The sequence below is a fragment of the Borostomias antarcticus genome, assembly GCF_949987555.1.
Source record: "Borostomias antarcticus genome assembly, chromosome: 4".
Classification (NCBI taxonomy): domain Eukaryota; kingdom Metazoa; phylum Chordata; class Actinopteri; order Stomiiformes; family Stomiidae; genus Borostomias; species Borostomias antarcticus.
The window spans coordinates 5,402,449-5,428,670 of NC_140237.1; the positions used below are offsets into that span (position 1 = coordinate 5,402,449).

At 43.4% G+C, this 26,222-nt stretch overlaps 1 protein-coding gene across 1 annotated transcript in view; it reads right to left on the bottom strand.

Annotated features, from left to right (window-relative positions):
• Positions 1–1,208: 1,208 nt before the first annotated feature.
• The window catches only part of rab8b (RAB8B, member RAS oncogene family), a 39,770-nt gene continuing 14,756 nt past the window's right edge, over positions 1,209–26,222 (bottom strand). Inside the window, exons 2-8 of the mRNA XM_084437150.1 lie at positions 12,052–12,112; positions 6,285–6,345; positions 5,276–5,353; positions 2,617–2,706; positions 2,249–2,314; positions 2,083–2,133; positions 1,209–1,902 (exon numbers count right to left, since the gene is read on the bottom strand). Of these exons, the coding sequence (XP_084293276.1) occupies positions 1,810–1,902; positions 2,083–2,133; positions 2,249–2,314; positions 2,617–2,706; positions 5,276–5,353; positions 6,285–6,345; positions 12,052–12,112 (500 nt within the window). The 3' untranslated portion in view covers positions 1,209–1,809. The remainder of the gene's footprint in view (positions 1,903–2,082; positions 2,134–2,248; positions 2,315–2,616; positions 2,707–5,275; positions 5,354–6,284; positions 6,346–12,051; positions 12,113–26,222) is intronic.

A 26,222-nucleotide genomic window follows, 5' to 3' on the forward strand; every position in this document is an offset into this window, starting at 1 on the left:
ACACACGCACGCACGCGCACACGTGCGCGCACACACACACACACACACACACACACACACACACACACACACACACACAGAGAGAGAGAATAAAGTGCAGCTGGAGAAGAGTAATACTGCTGCAGTAGTTTTGTAAACACAATTGTTTAACATTTGTAAAAGGAATAGAAAACAATGACTATATAGAATCATAATATGAATGGTAATAAAATTAGTCAACTTATTTCTGCGATCTAAGAGCAAATATAAGCATGCATTAAGTGGTTCTCCTATGGTTTCACAAGCACTTTCAGAGTAATGAGTCCAATGTTGTATGGAGTAATACAAAAATATAATACCGTTAACCATAATAAAATTTGCATTAAACACATGACAGTACACGGATGTTTTCGCTTGCTGCTGCTTCAATAAGCACTTGTATGAGTATCTGCTACAAAGGTTGTTGGTTTTTGTTTCAGGAAGGACTGTTGAGTCAAAACAGTGCTGAGGGCAAGGCCATTTTCAGTGAATGGAATGCAAGAAAGTCTGAAGTCCTACAAAAAAACATTCAAGGCTTTAAAAAGACACTTAAAGCAGTATGAGGGATCCCCTCCAACTCAAATCCCAAATGTTAAGTAGACATTGGCTTTGGTCAGTGGTTTTAAATCTAATCAGTCTTCAATATGCAGGGCAGAGGCCTGAATACCTTTACTTGCTATGTAGTATTGCACGCTATAGAAGAAACATCTGTTCTACAGTGTAATATAGTTCCTGTTCTAATACAGTGCAGTGAGTGGGAGAAAACTTGAAATAAAGACCAATATGTTCCTAAAATGGAAAACAAATCTAAATGAATCCTTGCTCTTCATCAATTCTTACTATCTGAGAATGACATGAGATAATGAGAAGTCCTATTGAGTTCTAAGACTGGCCGTTGTCAGTGAAAGTGCTACAGTAGCAGTGAGCCTCCTGGAAGCCTCACTATTGTCAGAAATGGCTGGACCTTAAGTTGTCCTGGACAACGCGCACTCCATCGCCACATTCCACCTTTACATTTGTTGACAAAGCAGATCAATAAATTCAATCGATGAAATATCAGTTAAATCTCCAGTGCTCACATGACTAAATAAAAAATGATGACAAATGTACAGTGCTTGCCAGAACAAAAAGTGAAACACACCATGATGATGCAATCGGCTTTGGTAAAAAAATTAAACAGAAGTGACTTTTTCTTCCTAATGATCAGCATGCCCAGTTCATGCTGTCATGTTGCATTTTCACAGGCGTTTTCCTGTCATGACTTGTCTTCTTCTTCTCCAGAGACTGGCCCGTGATATACTTCCACGCAAAGCATCTCTTTCCATCCTTCGAGGGCAAATCTCTTTGCAAAAAGATGTTGGCAGAAAAATGAAAAAAGGTTCACTTTGCAAAAGGTTAGGTTAGGGAGGCAGCTTTAGCTAAATCAAAAGCGAGCAAATGGCAGAGTTCCCGGGGGTCTTGGAGAACCTAGTGAGGGTGTCAGCAGTCATAGCTGGAGGAGGGGGACACACACGGGGGTCTGGGGAAGAGACTCCCTTCAGGAAGGAGCTTCAGGTAAAACCAGCACTGGGAGAATTCCTTCATTTCATTTTTTATTTTGGTTCTTTTGGTTCTAATTCTTTCAAAAAGAGACCCCTGTCCTCTTCCGGAGGCCCCTACAGAACACCCAGCTCCTCAGGAGCAGCAGCGGCAGAGTGGCCCTGCCCTGGCGCCAGGGGTGTGTGTGTGTGTGTATGTGTGTGTGTATGCAGGGACAAGAACAGAGGAGGTCAGTCAATGCGGAGGATCCCACTAGAGCAGCGAACACCTGAAGAAGCTGCTCTTCTTGGAGCGGTTCTCTGTGATCTTGACAGGACCTCCACCGCCTGAGGGGTTGGTCTCGTTCTGAGAGAGAGAGAGAGACGAGAAGCAGACATTAGGACACATGCTGTATAACTCCCATCATACACACAGGATGAGCTTTGGTCAAAGAAGAACTCAACTGTCATTGGTCAAAGAAGAACTCACTGTCATTGGGGAAGTGAACTGTCTGTCAGCTAATGCAGAATAATGAAGAGCGCTCACCAGTTTCCTGTTGAGTCTTGTCATGATGTCTCTGCCCAGTGTGAAAAACGCCTGTTCAAAGTAACACAAATGCTTTACGGGTGAGTGGTTTTGCAAAACATACTGTTTATTGTACTTCCCATTAGAAACAGAACTAAAAGAGGATCAAATGAGTATCCCAACTCACCTCTTCCACATTTATGCTGGATTTTGCACTGGTTTCTAAGAACTTGATCCCATAGTCGATTGCCAACTGACGTGTAAAAAAAAAAAATATATAAATAAATAAATAAATAAATAAATAAATAAATAAATAAATAAATAAATAAATAAATAAATATATATATATATATATATATATAAGCGTCATCACTGTAAATCTGAAACAGTCATGTATATGAACATATTTACAATGCTGAAAAATGATTTAAAACAAAATGTTGCTAACAATGAAAAAGTGGTGTATTTTGACATTTAATGTAGGCCTGCATTCCAGACATGCAGCACAAGCACAAATACATGCTTACTAAAGAGCCTTGCTTAGTGCATCCGTACCTTCTCTCCTCTCTCTCTGGACACCTGTCTCTTGTCATTCATGTCACATTTGTTCCCCAGGATCATTCTCTCCACATCTGAGGAGGCGTGCTATGAGGAGCACAGAGGAGACATCAGAACAGGTTCCAGTCCCTCTCCTAAATACATCTTCCTGAGCATTCTGAAGGCTAGATGACAGCCCAAGATCTTTTGTTAATTTGAATCCTAGAACGGATCAACAGTGCCTTTTTTGTCATAAGATATAATACATACATTTGTCACAAGATGGCAGCATTGTATATAGAAAGTTCAGTCTGTGTTTATTAGTGGGTCCACCTCAATGATGTCAGGAAGCCTTGCTAAGTAAGGCCGTGTTCACACTAGACTAAATGACTAGCTACACAGTCATGTATTTGAATGTGTTCATTAACTGTCCTCACCAAATAAACCAATAAAATAAAATAAAATAAATAGACACACTAGACAGCCAGTGCCTTTTTTTACATGCAACCCTATGGGAAAAGGCAAAAGGGGAGACACTACAGTTGAATAGGATTTTTTTTCCTTTAAATATATCCTCATGAATTTTTACCAGTTTAATCTTCACATCAAGAGAAATATTTTTTGTATTACACTTTCTCTCTAAAAAAAAAAAGGTATGCAAATTAGGCAATAATTCATTAAATATGCGTGAATTAGCATATATTTCGGTACCTACTATCTAAACAATGGATGAATTCTGGCTTAAAGTTTTACTTTTGTTCTGACAATATACTAAAAACTTTAATATTTACAGTGGGGTTTGTGAATACAAGCCTATTTTCAAAAGATATTGATAAAATACTGCATACACCCATTACAAATAAATTGTTGGCGTATTTTTAGACGGGAAATGCAACCTAAAATGAAAAGACAACAAGATATTCACAATTCCTGCTCTACATATTTGCAGAATACATCTGAGAATCAGTATGTAAAGTTTAGTGAATGCACCTGCCCTGGAAGTTGAGATAGCAGGTACCGAGTGATGTCAGGTACAGTACTGAACAAACATAATTTTAAGAAATTAAAAGCATTATGAATTCAGATGTTCATTTCACAGGTATAACAATTTGAAAAATAGCAGTTTTAATCAAGTCTAGCCATTTCTCTGTTAATGTAGTGATAGTATACATGTTATAGTAGAATAATATAGAAAAATCTGAAAATCGAAGTTGGGAAGAAAAAACACAATTTTGACTGTAATGTCTCCCCTTAAAAAGTGCAGCTGCCACCGCCTTTTCAGATGAATTTTGTTTAACTTTTCAGAAAAGCACTGTGTGATGTCAAGTGCCTTTCTGACAGCTGACCAATCAGGATGAGGAAAATTGGTAGGCTACGCGGCTCCAAACTTTGTGGCAGCTTTTTGATCAATTGTGCCTCAAAAATAATACAGCAGTCTACAATAAAACATAATTGATAAGCTGTAGATCACATAGTGAACGCTCGTCCTACCAAAGCTATAGCCAAATGATCCGGGGCTAGCTAGCATAACCGCGGAGGATGTGTCTTTCTTACAGATGTTGTGGTAGCGTACATCTGTCACATCTGCCGGTTGTGGTGGGCTACATCCCTCGGCAGCTGAATGACCCTAGCTAGTGGATACAGTGTCACCGTGTCTATTGTACATATCTGCCACATATGTAAATACAAATGTATATCTCACCCCCGGATTTTTATTTATTTATCTATAGCATGTACAAATAACCCCACTCCCACTGTTGTATTTCTTGTTGTATTTACATGTTCCTATTTTTTCCGAGAGCAAAGATTTTTAAAGTTAGCATATTGTACCCACTTTCCAACTCTTCATTGTGAATTAAGAAACAAAATTTAAAATGACAAGCGTTACACAGACCCTACCCGTCCCCATCCCTAACTTAGTTACCAGTGCCCCCAAAAGAAGATGGATTAAGTAGCCAACCGGTTGAGCCACTTGTGATTGCCATTTCACACTACACAGTTATATGAGTCACAAACGATCCATTTACGAGGTTGTGATATGCCCCGTACTGCTGTTGGCCACGGATGATATCATGTACCCACCAACGCTGGTCAGGTACAGTAGCCTACCCTCCTCCTCCCCCTCAAACGCCAAAGCCAATGCGAGTACTAATTCATTTGCCATAATTTGCTATAATTTTAGCTGATGGCTATTAATTTATAATAGGCTCGGCCCTATGTAATATTACTAATTTAGTTGACGTTAAGGATGATTTTGATAACAGTTGTGTCAATGTTGGCTAGCAAGTAGGCTATGATTCCCGTTGTTAAGGTTACAGAACACTCGCGTAGAGAACGCTGAAAAGGCGCAGAGTAAAGTAAGTAATACTTTTGAGAACCAATGTTTCTCGGGCCTCATGGCCCATAGGGCAGGAGCCGGTCTCCTGTTTCTGTAGCCTGAGGCAGCTTGATGTACAGTACAAGTCCACCCCCTGGACATGACGCTAGTATGCTAGCAGCTCAGCGGCTTTGCCGTTAGAGTGTCCGCCCTGAGACTGAGAGGTTGTGAGTTCGATCCCTGGCTGAGTCATACCAAAGACCATAAAAATGGTACCCGATGCCTCCCTGCTAAGCACTCAAGGGCATCAACGGTTGGATTGGGGTAAGTCCCTTCAAAAAGAGTCCTAATTTAACTAACCTCCTCTATGTTCCGGATCCAATTCTTGATGTTTTCAAAGGACTTCTCATTTGTGATGTCATACACCAGCATGATTCCCTGAAAGACAAAGGGAAGGAAATGAAATACGAAGTGACACACATTGTGACAGACCTGGAACACCCCCACTAGCGGCATTTAAACAAATTTAAACCTTATCTATATCACCTTTAACACTTAATGTTTGACATTGATTGAAACCATATAGCAAATACTATGGCACCTACAGTATGAGACCATCCAAAAATGTTGTCTAACACTCCCAATACACCTACAATAGATACAAGAATAAAGCGGCATTTCAGAACCATTCAGGTCGAACAAAATATTTTTGTTTCCTGTGTGTGAAGCCCAATGGTATTTAAGCTGACTAACGTTACAGGGTAAACTTACAGACAGACCACAGCTGGGAGACCGAGTGGAGGGAGGTCAAACCCCACAGAACAGCCAGGGTGTGACCAGCTAGGCTCACAGAAACAATACACACGCTTCTCCAGAAGAACAACACTACAACCAGCTAGGGTCACAGAAACAATACACACACTCCTCCATAAGAACAACACTAGAAACCGTGGGGGGTAGAGGCCAAAGGGTAGAACCCATATCTGCTATTCCCTCAGTGTTCCCCAAGAAATGGGTCAGGACTGTAAACATGCGATACCAAGGTAACATAATGAGGCCTAGTGAAACGGAGGGGTGTTGGCTTTCTAACCTTGGCTAGCCTGTGAGCAGTCCCTGTGCTGGAGTTCACTCCTCTGCATGTTCTGGGTAAAATGTTACAATGTTAAATGTTTATATGAGTATCTACTTTCCTCCAAATAAACATACAGTATTGCATCTAGCCCTATATTAGGGTTAAAACTATGGAACAAGTGGAAACTGTTTGAAAGGCAGGTTATACAGGTCAACTGTGACATAGGGGGTGATCAGTAATATCCTACGAGTCACACAATGCTAGTCCAACCAGAGAGGAGCGGGGGGGTGTTCTCACCATGGCCCCTCTGTAGTAGGCGGTGGTGATGGTCCTGAATCTCTCCTGGCCTGCAGTGTCCCTATGAGAGAGCAGAACACGGGTAAAGGGTCAGGATTGATCACATACAGCACAAGCGCATTAAGACCATTAAACACAGTCCTGCAAACAAGGAAGTCATGTCCAGAGGAACACACATCCTGTCAACGTAGGCTTCTGCCTGGTCAGCTTGGCTGCATTCATGCAGACAGGAAATGAGGTGATCTCATGTTGGTATTATAATTGAATAACTGAGCGGGTGATCTCTGTTTTAATTCAAATAATTTCTCCCCCTCACCATATAGATATTTGATTTTATTAGGTGGGCTAGCTTGTAAAAGTGTTTCTTTCTTTCTTTCTTATTATTCTCCCTGTTTTTTGTCTCCTTTATAACTTCTTCATACTTTGTGCTAGAAACTTAATTCAAACTTTAAAATGTTCACGATGTTTAGCTCTTTAACGGATGTATTCAGATTTTTTTTATAGTTTTTTTTAGTAATTTAACTTTTAATAGTAATTTTTGTGCCATTGAAACTGCTGGTGGAATGTTCAGTATCATTATGTTTTTAGAGTGGTGGCAGCTGTTGCTTTGAAAATATTTACACATTTTGTAAACTCCTGGTACTCCTACAGTTTTGAAAGCTCACACACTTATTATACATCAATAAATTATCATACACAACTGTGCTGATTCGTACAATGTAAGTATCTAAGCTGTGTGACTTATACTTTTCGCTGTATGATGATTTGTTCGGCAACTGCGCTCCCCATTGAAACGTATGGCGCTGCACTCTAGCTTTTGAGCTGCTAATTTAGCATTTTTACTCTTTTTCTAACTTGTCGCTATGCCTACAGTTTTAACAGCTCATACACATATTATATATCGAAACGTTCCCATAACTGTGCTGATTCGTACAATGTAAGTATCTAAGCCGTGTGACATAGTTTTCGCTGTATGACGATTTGTTCGGCAACTGCACTCTCCATTGAAACGTATGGGCCCACACTCTACCTTTTGAGCTGCTAATTTAGCATTTTTACTCTTTTTCTAACTCGTCGCCATGCCTACAGTTTTTAAGCTACACGGACATATCATAGCCTAAAATGTTCAGCATTTTCTCAGGATTCCTACGGTGTCAATATCTAGGCTGTGACCTTCATACTTTTTGAGCTGTCTGAAGCCCACATGCCTTTCCATTGACGTGAATGAGAGGATGCTCACAGTGTCAGTTGGGATTTGAATTTGGGGACATGTGCAGGCTCTCTGTACAGGCACCCTTTTATGACTACTGTGGTAGCATTCATATTCCTTCCTTCCTTCCTTCCATCCTCCATCCATCATTCCATCCATCCTTCCTTTCCTTCCCTTCCTTCCTTCCTTCCTTCCTTCCTTCCTTCCTTCTTTCCTTCCTTCCTTCCTTCCTTCCTTCCTTCCTTCCATCCTTCCTTCCTTCCTTCCTTCCTTCCATCCTTCCATCCTTCCTTCCTTCCATTCCTTCCTTCCTTCTTGCTTTCTTTCTTTCCTTCCTTCTTTCTTTCTTTCTTTCTTTCCTTCCTTCCTTCCATCCTTCCCTTCCTTCCTTCCTTCCTTCCATCCTTCCTTCTTTCTTTCTTTCCATCCTTCTTTCCTTCCTTCCATCCTTCCTTCCTTCCTCCTTTCTTTCTTTCTTTCTTTCTTTCTTTCTTTCTTTCCTTCCTTCCTTCCTTCCTTCCTTCCATTCTTCCTTCCATCCTTCCTTCCATCCTTCCTTCCTGACTTCCTTCCTTCCATCCTTCCTTCCTCCTTTCTTTCTTTCCTTCCTTCCTTCCTTCCATCCTTCCCTTCCTTCCTTCCATCCTTCTTTATTTCTTTCCATCCTTCTTTCCTTCCTTCCATCCTTCCTTGCATCCTTCCTTCCTTCCTCCTTTCTTTCTTTCTTTCTTTCTTTCTTTCTTTCTTTCTTTCTTTCTTTCTTTCCTTCCTTCCTTCCTTCCTTCCATCCTTCCTTCCTTCCTTCCATCCTTCCTTCCTTCCTTCCTCCTTTCTTTCCTTCCTTCCATCCTTCCTTCCTTCCATCCTTCCATTCTTCCTTCCATCCTTCCATCCTTCCTTCCTTCCTTCCTTCCATCCTTCCTTCCTTCCTTCCTTCCTTCCTTCCTTCCTTCCTTCCTTCCTTCCATCCTTCCTTCCTTCCATCCTTCCATTCTTCCTTCCATCCTTCCTTCCATCCTTCCTTCCTGACTTCCTTCCATCCTTCCTTCCTTCCATCCATTCCTTCCATCCATCTTTCTTTCTTTCATTCCATCCTTCCTTCCTTTCCCGCCTTCCATCCTTCCTTCCTTTCCTTCCTTCTTTCTTTCTTTCCTTCCTTCCATCCTTCCTTTCCATCCTTCCTTCCATCCTTCCTTCCATCCTTCCTTCCTTCCATCCTTCCTTCCATCCATCCTTCCTTGCCTTCCTTCCATCCTTCCTTCTTTCTTTCTTTCTTTCTTTCTTTCTTTCCTTCCTTCCATCCTTCCTTCCTTCCTTCCTTCCTTCCATCCTTCCTTCCTTCCTTCCTTTCCTTTCCTTTCTTCCTTCCATCCTTCCTTTCATTCCTTCCTTCATTCCTTCCTTCCATCCTTCCTTCCATCCTTCTTTCACTTCCTTCCATCCTTCCTTCCTTCTTTCTTTCCTTCCATCCTTCCGTTCCTTCCTTCCTTCCTTCCTTTCCTTCCTTCCTTCTTTCCTTCCTTCCTTCCTTCCTTCATTCCTTCCTTCCTTCCTTCCTTCCTTCTTTCCTTCCTTCCTTCCTTCTTTCTTTCTTTCTTTCTTTCTTTCTTTCCTTCCTTCCATCCTTACCTTCCTTCCTTCCTTCCATCCTTCTTTCTTTCCATCCATCCATCCATCCTTCTTTCCTTCCTTCCATCCTTCCTTCCATCCATCCTTCCTTCCTCCTTTCTCTTTCCTTCCTTCCATCCTTCCTTCCATCCTTCCTTCCTTCCTTCCTTCCTTCCTTCCTTCCTTCCTTCCTTCCATCCTTCCTTCCTTCCTTCCTTCCTTCCATCCATCCATCCCTTCCTTCCATCCATCTTTCTTTCCTTCCATCCTTCCCTTCCATCCTTCCTTCCTTCCTTCCTTTCCTTTCCTTCCTTCTTTCTTTCCTTCCTACCATCCTTCCTTTCCATCCTTCCTCCCATCCTTCCTTCCTTCCATCCTTCCTTCCATCCATCCTTCCTTCCCTTCCTTCCATCCTTCCATCCTTCCATCCTTCCTTTCCTTCCTTCCTTCCTTCCTTCCTTTCCTTTCCTTCCTTCCATCCTTCCTTCCTTTCCTTTCTTCCTTCCATCCTTTCATTCCTTCCTTCCTTCCTTCCATCCTTCCTTCCTTCCTTCCATCCTTCTTTCACTTCCTTCCATCCTTCCTTCCTTCTTTCCTTCCTTCCTTCCTTCCTTTCCTTCCTTCCATCCTTCCTTCCTTCCATCCTTCCTTCCTTCCTTCCCTTCCTTCCATCCTTCCTTCTTTCTTTCCTTCCATCCTTTCCTTCTTTCTTTCTTTCTTTCTTTCTTTCTTTCTTTCTTTCTTTCTTATATTCAAAGAAATATTCAGAATGACACTCTTTTTCAGGCTGCAAACTCATATTAATATATGTTCTCCTCTTTCAGCAATTGAACTCAATAAAACTATGAGTTATGATGAGTGGTCTAATCTATTTTTGAGTGTAGTACTAGCAGTACATTAAAGGGTTCCACATATGCTAATTTAACCTACTTTCTATCTCTACCTTTGGTCCCGAAAATGTGTTCTATAATGTCCTTTGGTCTGAATAAACATGTATTTATTTATCAGGGCTATTTTAGTATAAATAAAATTCAACCACTTATCCTTTCTTTCATCGCGTGGGAGGGAGTGGAGAGGCTTGTTTGTTAGAGAACAGCCAAGGACATGGCACCGTTTACCAAATTTAATGTCCATCCTCGTAGGAGAGACTGGAGACGCAAGGCTAGGTAAATGATAAGGTGGCGTACGCAACAATCTAAATATGCTAATCAGGGGCGAAGTATGCAAATTCTCAAAAAACGTGACTTCAGGGCACCCACTTCCGGAAAATGAAGCAATTGAAAGGAGGGGGGAGGGGGGGAAAGCGCTCACGGGCAATACAGAGAGAGCAGCAAGTGTTAGGAATTGGGACTTGGCATATCAGTAAGACTCTCAAAAACCGAAATGAGGGTGAAAAATACATTTTCGATTGAGTTTAGCATATGTGGAACCCTTTAAACAAACACCTACTGCAACACCTCCACAGCTACTGCTCCGCCCGGGGTGGGCTATAGACACATGGTCTCCAATGAGGGGTGCATGGGGATGGCCTGGCAATCACTGACCTGCCCCCCACAACCTCTGACCTGAGGGGGCGGAGTCTCGCCACCACGCCACTATCCACGCCACCGTCCCCACATCTCAGACCCTGGGTTGGCTAAAGACGCAGTTTTCACGGTTGGGTGCATGTGGGTGGTCCGGGGAGCAGTACCCTGTCCTAGACAGGCTCTGACCCGAGGGGGCGGAGTCTCGTCACAACGCCACTATCCACGCCACTGTCCCCACATCTCAGCCCCTGAGTGAGCTACAGACACACGGTCTTCACTGTTGGGTGCATGGAGATTGCCCGGATGTCAGTGCACTGCCCCCGACCTGCTCTGACCGGAGGGGGCGGAGTCTCGCCATCACGCCACTATCCATGCCACGGACCTCACAACACAGCCTCTGAGGTGGCTAGAGACACACAGTCTTCACTGGTGAAGGCGGGTAGGTGGCGCGGAGAGAGGTACACTGTCCTCGACCAGCTCTGACCTGAGGGGGCGGAGTCTCACCACCATGCCACTGTCCACGCCACAGACCCCACAACTCAGCCCCTGAGTGGGCTAGAGACGCACGGTCTTCATCGGTGGGTGCATGGAGATTGCCTGGTCCGTAGTAGTTCTAGCAGTAGCTGTTACATAAAGCTGCAGCAGCTAGCCCACCTCACATTTTCTCCAGGAAATGTACTTTCTAGTTTGATATGAAATGCTAGATTTAGATTTAGATTAGATCTTGTGAAGACACTCAAGTCCCAGCGGCTGCAGGAGTAGAATGGCCGTTCTCTCAAAGCTAAGCTCCTCCCACTGCGCAGACTACCAAAATGCTGCAAGAGCTGCTGGGAATTTTATGGATTCAGGTAACGTGATGTCTAGGAATCAAAGTGGAATTAACAACAACGGTCTTTTAAAGGTTTATTCCACTGACCGTGCACAGAGTCTAGCTTAGCTACGAAGACAGTACTCCCAAGACTAAAGGTCCTGTGCTCTCCTTTATCAGGCAGAACATCAGATAAGACCTCAGGAGAACGATGTTGCCTCTATCTCTCGCCTCTCAGTACCAGTCAACCCCAGCCCCAAACACATGAAGCACCGTGCATGACCATTAGGCCGTACTATCATCTTCAAGACAAAATCTTTTGGACAGTGCTAACATCTGGTTCCATTTAGGAGGATTTTCCCAAAGCAGAGACCTACAGTACGCATGAAACTATACCTTCAGAGCCATAAAACAACATGGCCACGATGGAAGGCAGGTTGACTAAGTGCTGGTGGAGTGTCTCTTGCTATCACTGGGCCAACACTCAACACTCAACACTGACAGTACAACTGATCATGTGCCATGGGTGCCTGCTGTATCAGAGTCACTAAACAAACAACCACATATACGGTCATCATGTGCAACGTCTTCATGCAGGCATGTCAGAAATCTCACCATATCTGAAGCTTGATTTTCTTCCCGTCCAACTCTATCGTCCTGATTTTGAAGTCGATGCCTGAAATGAAATGAAAAAGGATGTAGAACGTCAACATATGAATCAATTAATTATTGCTTTTCCATTAAGGATTGCATAATGATGGCATGCATGGCTCATGGGTGATCAAGTTAACACATCCCAGACATGGTCAAAGGTCTCCACAGAGACACTTGAGATAGCTTATAGTATTAAAATACTTGTTTCTAATGTTGGGCAAAGGCGCTGTTTGGAAATGAGGGTGTACTCTGACAAAGAAGAAAAGTAGTGCAAGGCACTATTACAGACAGAAGAAGAAACAAAAGGTGCTTCAAACATACAGCGCCCTGGACTGTAACCCCTGTCCCCCATACTGTAACCCCTGTCCCCCCATACTGTAACCCCTGTCCCCCCATACTGTAACCCCTGTCCCCACATACTGTAACCCCTGTCCCCACATACTGTAACCCCTGTCCCCCCATACTGTAACCCCTGTCCCCACATACTGTAACCCCTGTCCCCCCATACTGTAACCCCTGTACATACAGATGGATACACAACTGACAACAAGAACTGAGAAAACATGGTTGCAGAAACCTCGTCTCACAGACGCCTTTTAACTTAAGATAGTCAGCTCACTAACGGTATTTTCCCATATAATCCAGGTGCTCAGGTCAAATAGACCTCTATCATATTGGTTTGGACATTTTGGTGAACTTTGGTACAGAAGCATGAGCGGTGGCGCACCAAGGTCTCAGTCTGGTGGTCTCAGTCTGGTCTCAGTCTGGTCTCAGTCTGGTGGTCTCAGTCTGGTCTCAGTCTGGTGGTCTCAGTCTGGTGGTCTCAGTCTGGTGGTCTCAGTCTGGTGGTCTCAGTCTGGTCTCAGTCTGGTCTCAGTCTGGTCTCAGTCTGGTGGTCTCAGTCTGGTGGTCTCAGTCTGGTCTCAGTCTGGTCTCAGTCTGGTGGTCTCAGTCTGGTGGTCTCAGTCTGGTCTCAGTCTGGTCTCAGTCTGGTGGTCTCAGTCTGGTCTCAGTCTGGTGGTCTCAGTCTGGTGGTCTCAGTCTGGTCTCAGTCTGGTCTCAGTCTGGTCTCAGTCTGGTGGTCTCAGTCTGGTGGTCTCAGTCTGGTCTCAGTCTGGTCTCAGTCTGGTCTCAGTCTGGTGGTCTCAGTCTGGTGGTCTCAGTCTGGTCTCAGTCTGGTCTCAGTCTGGTCTCAGTCTGGTGGTCTCAGTCTGGTGGTCTCAGTCTGGTCTCAGTCTGGTGGTCTCAGTCTGGTCTCAGTCTGGTGGTCTCAGTCTGGTGGTCTCAGTCTGGTGGTCTCAGTCTGGTCTCAGTCTGGTGGTCTCAGTCTGGAGGTCTCAGTCTGGTGGTCTCAGTCTGGTCTCAGTCTGGTGGTCTCAGTCTGGTCTCAGTCTGGTCTCAGTCTGGTCTCAGTCTGGTGGTCTCAGTCTGGTCTCAGTCTGGTCTCAGTCTGGTCTCAGTCTGGTCTCAGTCTGGTGGTCTCAGTCTGGTCTCAGTCTGGTCTCAGTCTGGTCTCAGTCTGGTCTCAGTCTGGTGGTCTCAGTCTGGTGGTCTCAGTCCGGTCGTCTCAGTCCGGTCGTCTCAGAAGAGACTCAAATGAGAGTCAGTATAGCTCAGATATCTAAGACTAATTTGACCGCAAAACCAGAAGATACGTGAAGAAGTGCTGGTTCCAAACCAGGTATGAGTCATGACCAAGCTAGGACACAGTACTAGAGGAGTCTGCTGTCAGGAAAAAGGTATTTGTGCCTGAGGGAGGCCTATGGTGCAGGCTCACATAACACAGATCCATTACACACACACACACACGTGCGCACGCATGCACACACAAACATACACACGTGTGCATGCATGCACACACACACTCTATCTGTCACACACACACACACGCGCGCACATGCATGCACACACACACTCACGGACATACACCTTGGCTAAAATCTTACATTTTAAAATGAGTTCCCAACACATACAGCACTTTATTGGCAAATGGGAGGAATAGCCTCCATTGGTGGTTGTATGGGTATCAGCGTCATTCAAGCTTAATAACATACAGGCCACTGTTCAGCCCATATATAACTAATCTCCCGTCTCAGAGCCATACAGCCCACCAGGGTTCAGATGAGCACCTTTGGCAGGGCCATGATCTCCCGCTAGAGCTCAGCCCAGAGTGGATTTTTAAAGGCCAGTATAATAACGATAGTTTGGAGCAGGAAAAAGCTTAATCGGCCAATAGCAAGAAAATAAAAATGTCACTGTCAAATAAATTAAATACCTAAATAAATAAATCTATATCATCAAACTCAAAGTAGTCTAAAAATTGAGTAATGAAAACTCAAGAGGGATCAGGCCTACCTGTCATGTTTTTTGATTCAGGCATTTAAACCTCTACTACCTGCACACACCTGCTCTCTGTCACCTGTGAGGCCCACATGTCCAACAGAGCATCATATTTCCTTCACTATTCATTTCCTCCATGAATGATTGTGTTTCGCTGAGAATAATCTCTTAAAATGTCTTTATTTTTGTCTTCAATCAAGTTGAAGTAGCCTACTCCTTTCCATTAGTTGCTGGCTGTGGTCCAGATCCTCGTCAATTCAATATAGGTAATAGCTAAAACCTTTTAGAAATAGATTTTTTTTTAAAGTTTATTAAAAATGCAACTGAACATCCCTAAGTGTGATTTGGTGGATCAGGCCGACATCGTTTAAATAAGGTCTATTTACATTGGGTGGAGGCTGTGCAGCCATAGGCCACTATCAAAGCCAGATCAGCCAAGAACGATAGTTTTTAAAATGTCCTATCGCTGATTAATCGGTCGACCTACCCATTTCCCCAGTACAGGGTACACATGCGGGACAGACAGGCATCCTCAGCCCTTCTGACATCCACTGACCCCTCACTGACACGGACAGATAAAGCCCTGCCCGGGCCTCAGAGATGGCCTACTCTCCAACAACCACAGTGATCCGAGGGGGAGCCATGGAACCAGAATGGGGAGAGAAAACACAAGATAGAGGGAGAGACAGAGAGAGACAGAGAGACTGATAGACAGAGAGACTGAGAGACAGAGAGAGACTGAGAGACTGAGAGACAGAGAGAGACAGAGAGACAGAGACTGAGAGACAGAGAGAGGGAGGTAAAGAGAAAGTGAGCAAGAAAGGAAAGAGAGAATAATGACATGCTAAGGCTGCACAATAACATCTCAAACATCCTGAGGGATTATTCAACAGTGCACTGTGGCTTGAGGCTTCCATGATGAGTCCCATTCAGCCTGACAGAACGTCACGCACATTTCTGTGACCTCTCCTGAAAAGGAGCTGCCATCTAAATAGAGCTGTTGAAGTACAGAGCACATCACCAGTGTGTAACCAGAGAGGGTGGTGGCAACCTCTTCAATTATCAGTCAAACAAGTGTTCATATTAAAACATAATGGCATTGAGGCCTTTCTTGCAAATGGAGGCCAATGCCTGTACTGACAGGAAGTGGTGTCCTGCACCACCCCAGCAGGTTTAAAAGATTACCGTCAACTAAGATGTCGTAGGCTAATCGCATCTTTAGGCTTATATAGCATAATGGGCTGGGTATTGTAGGATTGTATCACGATACATTAGGGTTGGGCAATATCAATTTTTTAAAACCTTTAAAAGCCTGTCATTTGTATTTTTTATTTATCATGCAAGGAGTATGCACATGCCGGACATTTCAGCTAGGGGGCACTGTTCATTTGTCACAAATTTCAAAACAACATAGCTAACATTACTCAAGAAGGATCTCAATAGCCCAGAGATTCTTAATATTTGAAGAAGAAGAGAGAGCACAAACACAGCAGACAGAATATGCTTACCTTTCTCTAGCACTAGGCTAGCAGTTGCCAGTTAGGTCTGATTGAACTAACTGGTTTGAAGAAATCCAATAAATTGAACTGTGCTCTCGAAAGGGTCCTACTAATCCCCACAAAACCACAAAGTACCCAAAGTATACCCCAAAGTACCCCAGAAATATCCCAAAGTACCCCAAAATACCCCAAAGAGCCCCAACGTATACCCCAAAATACCACAAAGTACCATAAAATACCCTAAAGTGCCTGGAAATGTACTACAAAATACCCCAAAATACCCCAAACTGTACATTAACTTTTTTAGTACATAGCACTGGTGCTACAGGGGTTGATAGTTCTGTAGCAGAGCCAGAAAGTTGTGGCACAGGTATAAAATGTCCATTATCACCTCTACTGAACACAAGTTATGCAGTTCATCACTTAAAACCACCCGGAAAGGGATGTTACTGTACGTATACAATATGAAATAATAACAAATGTTTTCAGACAAGCATCTTTAGGTTTTCCCGGCTTTTGATTTTGTGGTGTCTTCATGATTTGGGTATCTTCTTTTTCAACATCTTTTTCCTTTGCTCGTTTTTTTTTCTTTTCTCTATGATCTGAACAAGGAACCAGTGTTTCCTGTGGAATTGATTTCTTGGTGTGGTGGTGCCAAGCTGAAGACAGCTAAAATAAGGAGGATTTCTATACCAAAGCGGGGGTCTGGGCGTCCTCCCCCCAAAAAAGTTTCATAGACCTAGTTTCCTGTATTCTGGTGACTTTTAAAGAATGAAAATAACAAAACCGTGAGACATATATAATTGAAAAGTATACTGAAACAGCTTGTTTAGCCTAACCTACATGAAATATGCTTTCTTTAATTTTGAGTTATGGGGTGAGAATAATAGATAGAATGTTTTATTTAATAAAAAAGTAATGTTTGATCTCCATTGATGCTTAAAGGATTAACATGGTCATTTTCACTTTTTTTGAGTTTGAACGTGCTATTTGCACAATAGGACATTGAAGAAACACAATAAAAACATTAAATATATCCGTTTTGTCGTTTTTGAGAAACTGGAAGCGTAACATTTTCAGTCCAATTTGACTCGGGGTAAAAATACTCCGAATTCGTGACGTTTTTCCCTTTGTTGACGTCACCCTAAAGTTTGAAAAACCCTCCTCCACTCCCCTGCACCCGCCTCCAACTGAAATCTGTCTGGCTCGCGCACCTGCTGTCTGGGCCGTTTCACCATCTATCCAACATGGTAAGGCAGCTCTGAACCCTTTCTCATCTTGAGAACAATTGAATAGTTGCAGTCTCAATGATGACCACCTCTTATTTTAATATAATTTGTACATTTTATAGGCCTAATTGTATTTGTGGTTGTCATACAAATTGGGAAGTTTTTACCATGATCGTGTCTGATTAGTAGCCAACCTAGCTAATGTTAGATAAACGAACCATAACGTTAGCTGTAATTGGCAACAGTTTTTAAAAAGCTGTCTGATCCAGCTAGCTATCTGTCTTTATCCAGCATGTTGACGTTAGCTAGCCTAATGTTTGGAATGTCAGCTAGCTGTGTTAATTATCCTAGCATGCTAACGTTAGCTCTCAATGCATTTGCTTTTGGTAAAGTTAGCCCTCCAGTGCAATGGCAGAAACACAGCGCACCATACTGTACTCTTCCCTGGCATCAAATCTACTTGCACCAGGTGCAAACTGTGCTGTAAGGTTTCCGAAGCGATAGCCTACCAGAACTGTTGTGAGCGTGCTTTGTTGTATAGGCCAATACAATAGGCAAAGTTACGAAGTCAAAGTTGGATATAAGTCAGTTTGTCTCCACAAGAATCTCCCGATTATCTCTCGCTCAAACTTAATTCGATATAATTTAGACTTACTGATAAAAAGCCTATTGTTGTAATTTATGCTGTTTTGCATATGCAAAATATCGATGCTATTACTAATCGCTTTTATAATTTGCCCCCTTTTCTTGTAGCCCGATCACTACATTTCCAATACTGGGACTCGGGAGGTCCAGGTCTCTTCAGGGCTCTGGAGGTGTGCAGGTCCTGGAGGACAGGTTGGGACTCGGGAGGTCCAGGTCGCTTCAGGGCTCTGGAGGTGTGCAGGTCCTGGAGGGCAGGTTGCAGCCAATGTCACCTAATGATATTATAAATATGTTACAACACCGCCCTGTTTTATGAGAAAGTAGCCTATGTCTTAATTTAATGCCATGTTGTATGCGCAACAATTACCTCGGAAAATAAAGACGTAGTCCTACAGTACCCGTGCGGGTTTTTGTCATTTATTTATTCTAACATTGAGATCTTAACTTGATCAAACACACCTGCTGTGTACTGAATCGTTTGTCCTAAGGTCTTGTATTGCAGCGTTGTGATGCGCATATAGAGGCTATTGTGCTAAAATTATGACTACATTTCAGGGTGGGTGGAGGTGAAGATATTAAGTCAAGTTATTATGTTCCTTTCATAATTTACAACTCCAAATAATTGTAATTCTGCAAAACATTCTGAAAGTTGTGTAAGCCTAATCATCACTGTGGCATCTGCTCCACATAATGTTGATCATCCCAGCACCTCGATCCGACCCAACTTCAGGAAGCATTGCGCATTTTGGGATTAAACAGCTCCAGTAGATATATTCTATTATAACCAGAGGGCATTACAATAACATTCAAAACGAGATCTATTGACTGCATCACCTGTTAGTCTCCAGACTCCGGAGTAGGCTATACCCCTTGACCGCTGCGCTCACGGAGTCGTGGTGCACGGCCCGCTATCTCTCCAAACGCATGCAGTCTCCCACATAATTCGGGGTAGGATAAGTAGGCTTCATGTAGGCTACATCCTCTCCCCCTTTCTGTAAAGCGCACATTGTTTTGCCTTTGTATATGAAACAAGCTATAATGATTTAATTGATCTGACTAATAATCAGTTATTGCAGTGGTATTCCACTCAATTCCTTTATATCACCACAACTGACAGATGTTCCCAGAACAGTAACGTTTCAGTGTTCAACTGGCTTTATTGGACACCTACTAAGATAAATAACGTTAGACTGGTGAACAATGCGGATTTTATGTCGGTTTCACAGCGCAAATGATCTGTCTTCTGGTAAGACCCACAGTTGCAATTATTTGACTAACTAGGTCTATACTGTTCGTAGCTGGCTGAAAGCTATAAGTCTAGTAGCCCAAGCCTCCAAGCTTGCGTGGCCGGCTGCAGGGTGCTTTTCCTCGGTGTCGCGGGGGAGACGTGTCGTCGTTATACCTTTATCGTACTTTTCCCAAATAGGCCTAATGCAAATTCGAGGATACGGCCTGTTAGGTAGCGTGTATCTTTATAATGTTTGGGGGTTAATATAATATTAAGGACTTTGTAAATGCCCCTGGTTAGCAGCTAGAAAAATGGCTATTGATCTGGCTGTTGTGCGATCTAGCTCTTGTGTTGTTTAGCTCGGAGCGGTGGTAGCTATGGTAACGGGGCACACGCCTGTCAATCATAATGATTCCAGCTGGTCATTTGCTCAGAGAACTGTCAATCAGTTGTTATGAATCACGCCCAGTTTTGAGTGAGTGAACTTTTTGAGTGGCAGATTCAGACCTATAAAAACATATTTTAAAAGAATTTGTATGGATGAATTCTGAAATAGTTCAACACATTTGTTTTGTTGTTGCCTAAAGATATCTGGAAAGTGTTATATTGAATTACCATGTTAATCCTTTAACTGCATACTCATTCCTTCTAAATCATCACTCTTTCTAATCTCTCATCCTGCCCTGTCCCCTTCCTTCTCCTCTCTCTTCTCCTGCTCTCCTCTCAACAACCTCTATCCTCTCCTCTCACCTGCCCCTCCACTCTGTTCTGGTCCTGTCTTCTCCTACCACAATCACTGCCTTTTTTACATAGCTTACATAAATAATAGGCTAGATTAGGCTACGCTTAACTGATATTTCGTTGCATTTGCTGTTGCTTTGACTGGCACTTTTAGGTGGCTGGAGGAACATTAACGCAAGCTAACGTTGTTAAACTTTTGGTTCAGCCAGCCAAAAAGATGGTCGCTCAATCAGTCAGTCGGGGCAGCGCCTCTGATTCGCATGTTGTAGGAACTCGCATGTTGTAGGAACTCGCATGTTGTAGGTACTCGCATGTTGTAGGTACTCGCATGTTGTAGGAACTCGCATGTTGTAGGTACTCGCATGTTGTAGGAACTCGCATGTTGTAGGTACTCGCATGTTGTAGGAACTCGCATGTTGTAGGTACTCGCATGTTGTAGGAACTCGCATGTTGTAGGTACTCGCATGTTGTAGGTACTCGCATGTTGTAGGTACTCGCATGTTGTAGGAACTCGCATGTTGTAGGAACTCGCATGTTGTAGGTACTCGCATGTTGTAGGTACTCGCGCTTGTCATGTGGGCCGTCTCTTGCTGACTGACAGACAGCAGCGCACAAACTACGTAGATGGAGGCTCCGCTTCGGCTCAAACATTGGCTAGGCTACTGGGTGTAGCTCCACGTCGTGTTTCTTTCTACACTGTATTTTTTAGATAACGTTACATATTTATCACACTTCAACTACAGGCTATTTTTACTTGTCCGATCAAACAACTGCATGAGGCACTTGCCCGAACAGAGTTTACTGGTCCGGGGGAAGCTATAGGCTCGCCTACCTGACTGCTCTCACTTCATTTCACCTCACTCGTCCTCCCGGCTTCAACACGGAAACAAACCGCTAACGTTACATACAGGCGGCTCGCTGTCTGTCGCACACGTACAGGGCAAATCAAAATCACATTTTTTTTCATAGCACGTGCGACATATATGTCGTAATGTAGGCTACAGCCCTGCCCAAAGTATACCCCAAAATGCCACAAAGTACCATAAAAGACCCCAAAGTGCCTGGGAATATACCACAAAGTACCCCAAAATACCCCAAAGTGCCCCCAAGTATGCTGATGATACGGTAATCTATTCTTGGGCCTCGCAGAGATAGCCTTTTCAATCTAGTCAGACTTTAATACACTGCAGCATTCTTTGTCTGACTTAAAATTGCTCCTTAACTCCACCAAAACCAAATTAATGATTTTCTCCTCAGAGCGATCACCAGCTGTTAGTCTCCCTATCACTTCTTTAGAGGACACCTTGATCCAGTCTGTTGACCATTATAAATACTTAGGAATTTGGCTGGATTCAAACCTACATTTTAAACAACATATTGATTATCTTGCCAAGAAACTTAAATTTACCCTAAGCTTCTTGTATAGAATGAAATCATGTTTCTCTTTAGATTCTAGAAAATGTTTAGTCCATGCAGGGGAGCCCCCAAGGGGTGGCCAGTGCCACACTTATAAAAAAGCTGGCCACCCCATTGGCTACCCCTCCCGAAAATCTAAATTTTTGAATGAAACTAACATGCATATAGTATTACTAGGCTCTGTTAATATATGAATGTCATTATCTTTCAAAAACTAATAATAAAACAATATTTTATTTTATCAGGCGCACACATAGGGCACCTCATGCTTCGCGTGGTCCTACACCTTTCCTACTGAGCGCGGTCAATTTGATGTAGCAAGACAACGCAGGCACGCCAGCGAGCACACTGCTGCATTCACGGTGGATGGACAACATTACAAAAGGATAGGATCGGCAAGTAAATTATTATACAACAATTACCTCTGTTTACAATTAAAATAATTGTTTTCAGCTAACTGCTTTTGATGGGTCAAAATACTAGGCTGGTTAACGTTATTTAACATTACTGTTGTAACGTTAGCTAGCCAGTACAGTAATTGAAGTTATTGAAGTAGCCGAGGGTAACGTTATCTAGCTAATGTTAAGTTACCTAGCCAGCTGGCTAGCGTCAGTCAATTCAAGCCACTCATTTAAGTATTAGTATTTTGGCTAGAGCTAGATCTAGCTATCTTAGCTAGGCTAGCTTTGTAGAATGATTTTCAAACCACTTTGCAAACTTTCATAACTTAAGCCGACTGCCACAGGCAACTGCAGACAGCTGCTGTTATGGACTGGTATAGCATTAACGTTATGATTGGATTAGTCACTGTGCTGTGCTACGTCAATTTGCAGACAATGAAGAGAAAAGCACCAGATATCTCTTCTTACTTTAAGAAGACAGTCTGAGCACAGGAAAGCAGCACAGGAATAGGTAGCCCTTCTCAGTCCTGTTGTCGCATTACGCTCGCTCATGCCAGACAACAGTCCTTTCCCGCTCCATTCACTTCGCCGTCAAAATAAATCGGTGTCGGCCTATTTAGGAGAGGCGCTCATACTGTATTTACAAGTGTCAGATAAACATGAAACTTCACTAACCTAAGCAAACAGGTCTATTTTAACAAATGCTGGGCTTTGAAGCCTCGGCACTACCATTAAATAACTTATTTAGATGCGTTCTGTCCGAGTGAAATAATTTTTCCGAGGTAGTGTTCTTCTGTGGTGGTGGCGATGCTTTGAAGCTTCAAAGCCCCGGTGGCTCATAGGTTAAGGTGCGGGAACAGCTCAGCCCATATATAGTACATATATGGGCTGAGCTCTTTCTGCAGTGACCTGAATTTGGATCCGACCCATGTCAAGGTGCTGCATGTCTTTCCCACCTCTGTCCCTTCTTTTCTGTCTTAACTTCATTACCCTGTCAATTAAAGCATAACCTGCCTAAAACCAATGCAATAACTGATTTTTACTCGCTTCATATCCCTTCTACAGGAGAGCCCTCAGAAGACCCAGACCACACCAGGCCTTCAGGTAGTAATGAGCCTGACTGGCCCAACAGGTGAGGACGGTGCTCTGATGGTGAAATTGATGGTAAAAGTAACATTCATGGGGCCCCGGCGCTCACAGGTTAAGGCGTGTAGGTGCTGCATGTCTTCCTCCCTCTCTCTGTACCACCTTCTCTGTCCAGCTTCACTGCCCTGTCAAATAAAGCATATAATGCCTAAAAAAATAATATAACTTGATTTTCACTCTTGTTTTGTATCCCTTCTACAAGAAAGGGCTTGGAACAGCCAGAGTTGAGGAGGGAGGGGCGGGGGACAGAGTATACTTTTGTGGATGTGTTTGCAAAATGACAACAGGTGAATCAATCTGTACTGAAATGTAAGCTCCTTTTTTATTGTGTTTGTATGGACAGGACTGTTAAGCAACGCAACAGGGTTGTTGGTAAGTGTAACCATTTTGTGAATGGTTCTCTCCTTTTGTAATTCATCACCTCCCCCAAATATTCACATAGCTGTGCTAACACACAAAATGGCTTCCAGGAGGCCATCTGTCTAAAACAGAATAACCATCCTTTGTCATCCTTTGTCCCCAATTGCCGCCTTTTTCTCATGTCACATGTCTGTACTCTTGGCCACGCCTGCCATTTCATATGACGTACAATGGAGTTGCCAATCACATCCTGGAAGCACCGTACCTTTGTTTTGATTGCATATAAGGCACAGCAAAACCCATAATCGGGACTTCGCTGAATAAACCACTCTGTTGCGTTGTTCAGGAAGTCCTTGCGCTCGTATGTTTTCACAATAAACCAGACTTAACCTTTTGAGGGAATCTTGGTAAATCCTTTTTTGACTAGATCAGTTAAATTTCTATTACAGTTGGCGACGCGAGTGTAAAGGGAGGACTACCTGTGTGTGGCTTCGGGATTCCAGTGGATGAACTTGTCGGCAGACGTGTCGGTCCATAATAGTGGGCTTGGAAAGTCAATCTTCTCTCTTGCGCCAGAGCGCACGCCGAGATTATTTCCTCAGTTCTTCCACTGGCTTCTTGAACTCACAGGTACGTTTAAACGAACCCTCTTATGGTTCTGAGTTGTATTTGCCTTGTTTTAGTTTCGGATTGTGTTGGTCTGGCGTGTTCTGAAAACAGAAACCCCCGGGGTGGGTTTAGTAACTATCTAAGGAGTTGTGAACAACAGTAGATATATTATATTGTATTGTTCTTTGACTTCGTCCTTGTTTCGTTACTAGGGTATATGCCTTTCAGAAGAAGTGTGAGTTTGGTCTCGTGATTTGTTCCCCTGCAGTTGATGTACAGTTAAGGTTGTTTATCGGTTGCAGCTTAGAACGGTTTTGAGTTAATACGCCAAAGTTGGCACAGAACGGGCTTCCCTTTGGCCGGTCGCGGGTGGAATTAAAACCGCAAAGCCGTTGTATGTTTTCTCAACGAAGGTAGCTACGGGGAGTGACTTGGTAGTGTCCGGTCCGCGGTTCTTGGAGAAACGTTTGTCCCTTTTATCCCGGGTGGTTGGGTAGCTTCCAACCAAGAGGGCTGGGGGTCAGCCGAGTGTTGTAACGTGGGCCTGTGTTCGTCCTGTGTTCGTCCCCTTTGTTCGTCTTTTGTGTTCTGTGTCCCTGCACGGGGTTGTTCGTTTTGTTGTTTACTGTTTGAGCTTCGGCTCTTGCCTTGTATTGTTTGTTAAGCGCGCCATTGATCCAGGTAAAGTATTGTAAGTATTTTGTACACTGTTTCGACTGTTAAATCCTAACTGCTAGAATCTAGTAGCTGGTCGCCTGGGAAACGCAGGAAAACACCACTCCGCTCTCCCGTGAACCGCCATCGAGCCAGAGGGAGAACAAAGGACCAGTTGCTGGGTGAGTTAGCCTACTTAGCGGTTTAATGTGTCTTTGTTTCTTTCGAAATTGTATTCCTTTGTTTATTTCCCGCCTGTTTTAACTATATTTTCTTTTCACCGTTAGTTTTGAATTATAGGCTGTAGGGTATTTGTGTTAATTATGAATACCAATACTAGTTCACTGTCTGGCCCAGCTAAGATTGTTGCGCAAAGGTTTTGGGAACGGCTAGAATCAGTTTTCGCCGCACACAGTGGCATGGACAAAGCGAACGCCGATTATAAAAAGATTTTGAAACAACAATTGATGAATAACTCTCTCTCCTCTTTGTCCGACCAAGTTAGGTTGATGTGCCACACCTGGGAATCGACTTCTCTCGAAGAAGTTGTTGACCATTTCCGCTATGCGGAGCGTCTTCGTGATCACATTGAAAAGAGGGAGTTGAAAGAAATGAAGCTAGGTGCAGCCAGATTACAAGCTGCTCAGTTAAGACAGCTGGAAGACAGGAATGAGGAGGATGCATGCAGCATCTCCTAACCCAATTATATATTTTTAAATGGTTATGTTAAATATCTCATGTTTATAGTTTGAGGCACATTCATCGGGCCTGAGTGTTTTTCTGAGTGTTTTTACAGACAACTGTCATTCCGGGAGTGATGGGTGAATGCCGAACCAGGAGACGGGCACAGGACCGGAGGTGGAGATGGAGGTTACCGGCCTGCTTCTCTACAGATGGGCGACCTGTGGTTCGTGGGATGCAGGGCCAACGCCATGTCACCGACTCACCGTGAGCGACAGATAAGTATGACATAGGGAAGAGACCATTTTGTCCGAAGCGTGCCCAATACTCTGTCCTCAAATGCAGAAGAGGGAAGTTTTAGATATACAATATTTAATAATTAGCTATACAAATGAAGCTTTGATTGATTTTTTGATTAATTGATAATTTATGTTTTGTTAATTGTAAATGAAGCGAGTTCATTTTAGTGTCATTTTATTTGAGTGATGCATTTTTTTCCCCCATCTCTGTTTTATCCTGACTTCAGGGAATTTGTTTCCACCCTTAGGGGGTGTTATTTTGTTGAGACAAGAATGTGTTTATTTTATTTTTATTTCATAAAATCGTGAGAGAAATTCTAGAGCAAAATCCAATTGCTTTGATCATGACTGGGGACTGGGCGTGTTAAAGTCATTCTTACACTGCCCCTGATGTCACTGTAGGCTACTGCAGAGCCTAGATCCCTGCTACTGTCCGATTCGGTAAATGGACAAAAGCTAGTTCCCCACTGACAAACTACATAGACTGACGAGCCCGACTGGCTCTAATGACACTTGAACAGACACCCTGTTTAAGTTTTCCTGACTGAATAACACAATTTTTCCCCAAAGCAGGAGCTTTGCACTTAACCATGTTTCTGAGTATCTTCAACAGACTGCGGATAACCGTTCCTGACCAAAGAGGGGAACAGGGAGACCAGACCAGAGGACTCAAAGAAGGGAACAGGGAGACCAGACCAGAGGACTCTCCTTTTGCTCTTCTGTTTTGTCTCTGTTGTCTCTCTCATCTGTGGATTCACAGGTCTCTCCTCCCATGTCTCTCAAAGACATTGCCGGCCTGCTCCCCGTATGAAGTCCCAACTAAGGAAGGCGACCATTCCGGACGCCAGAGAGGGCTTCTTCTTATCTCCAACGAGGCCGTTGGG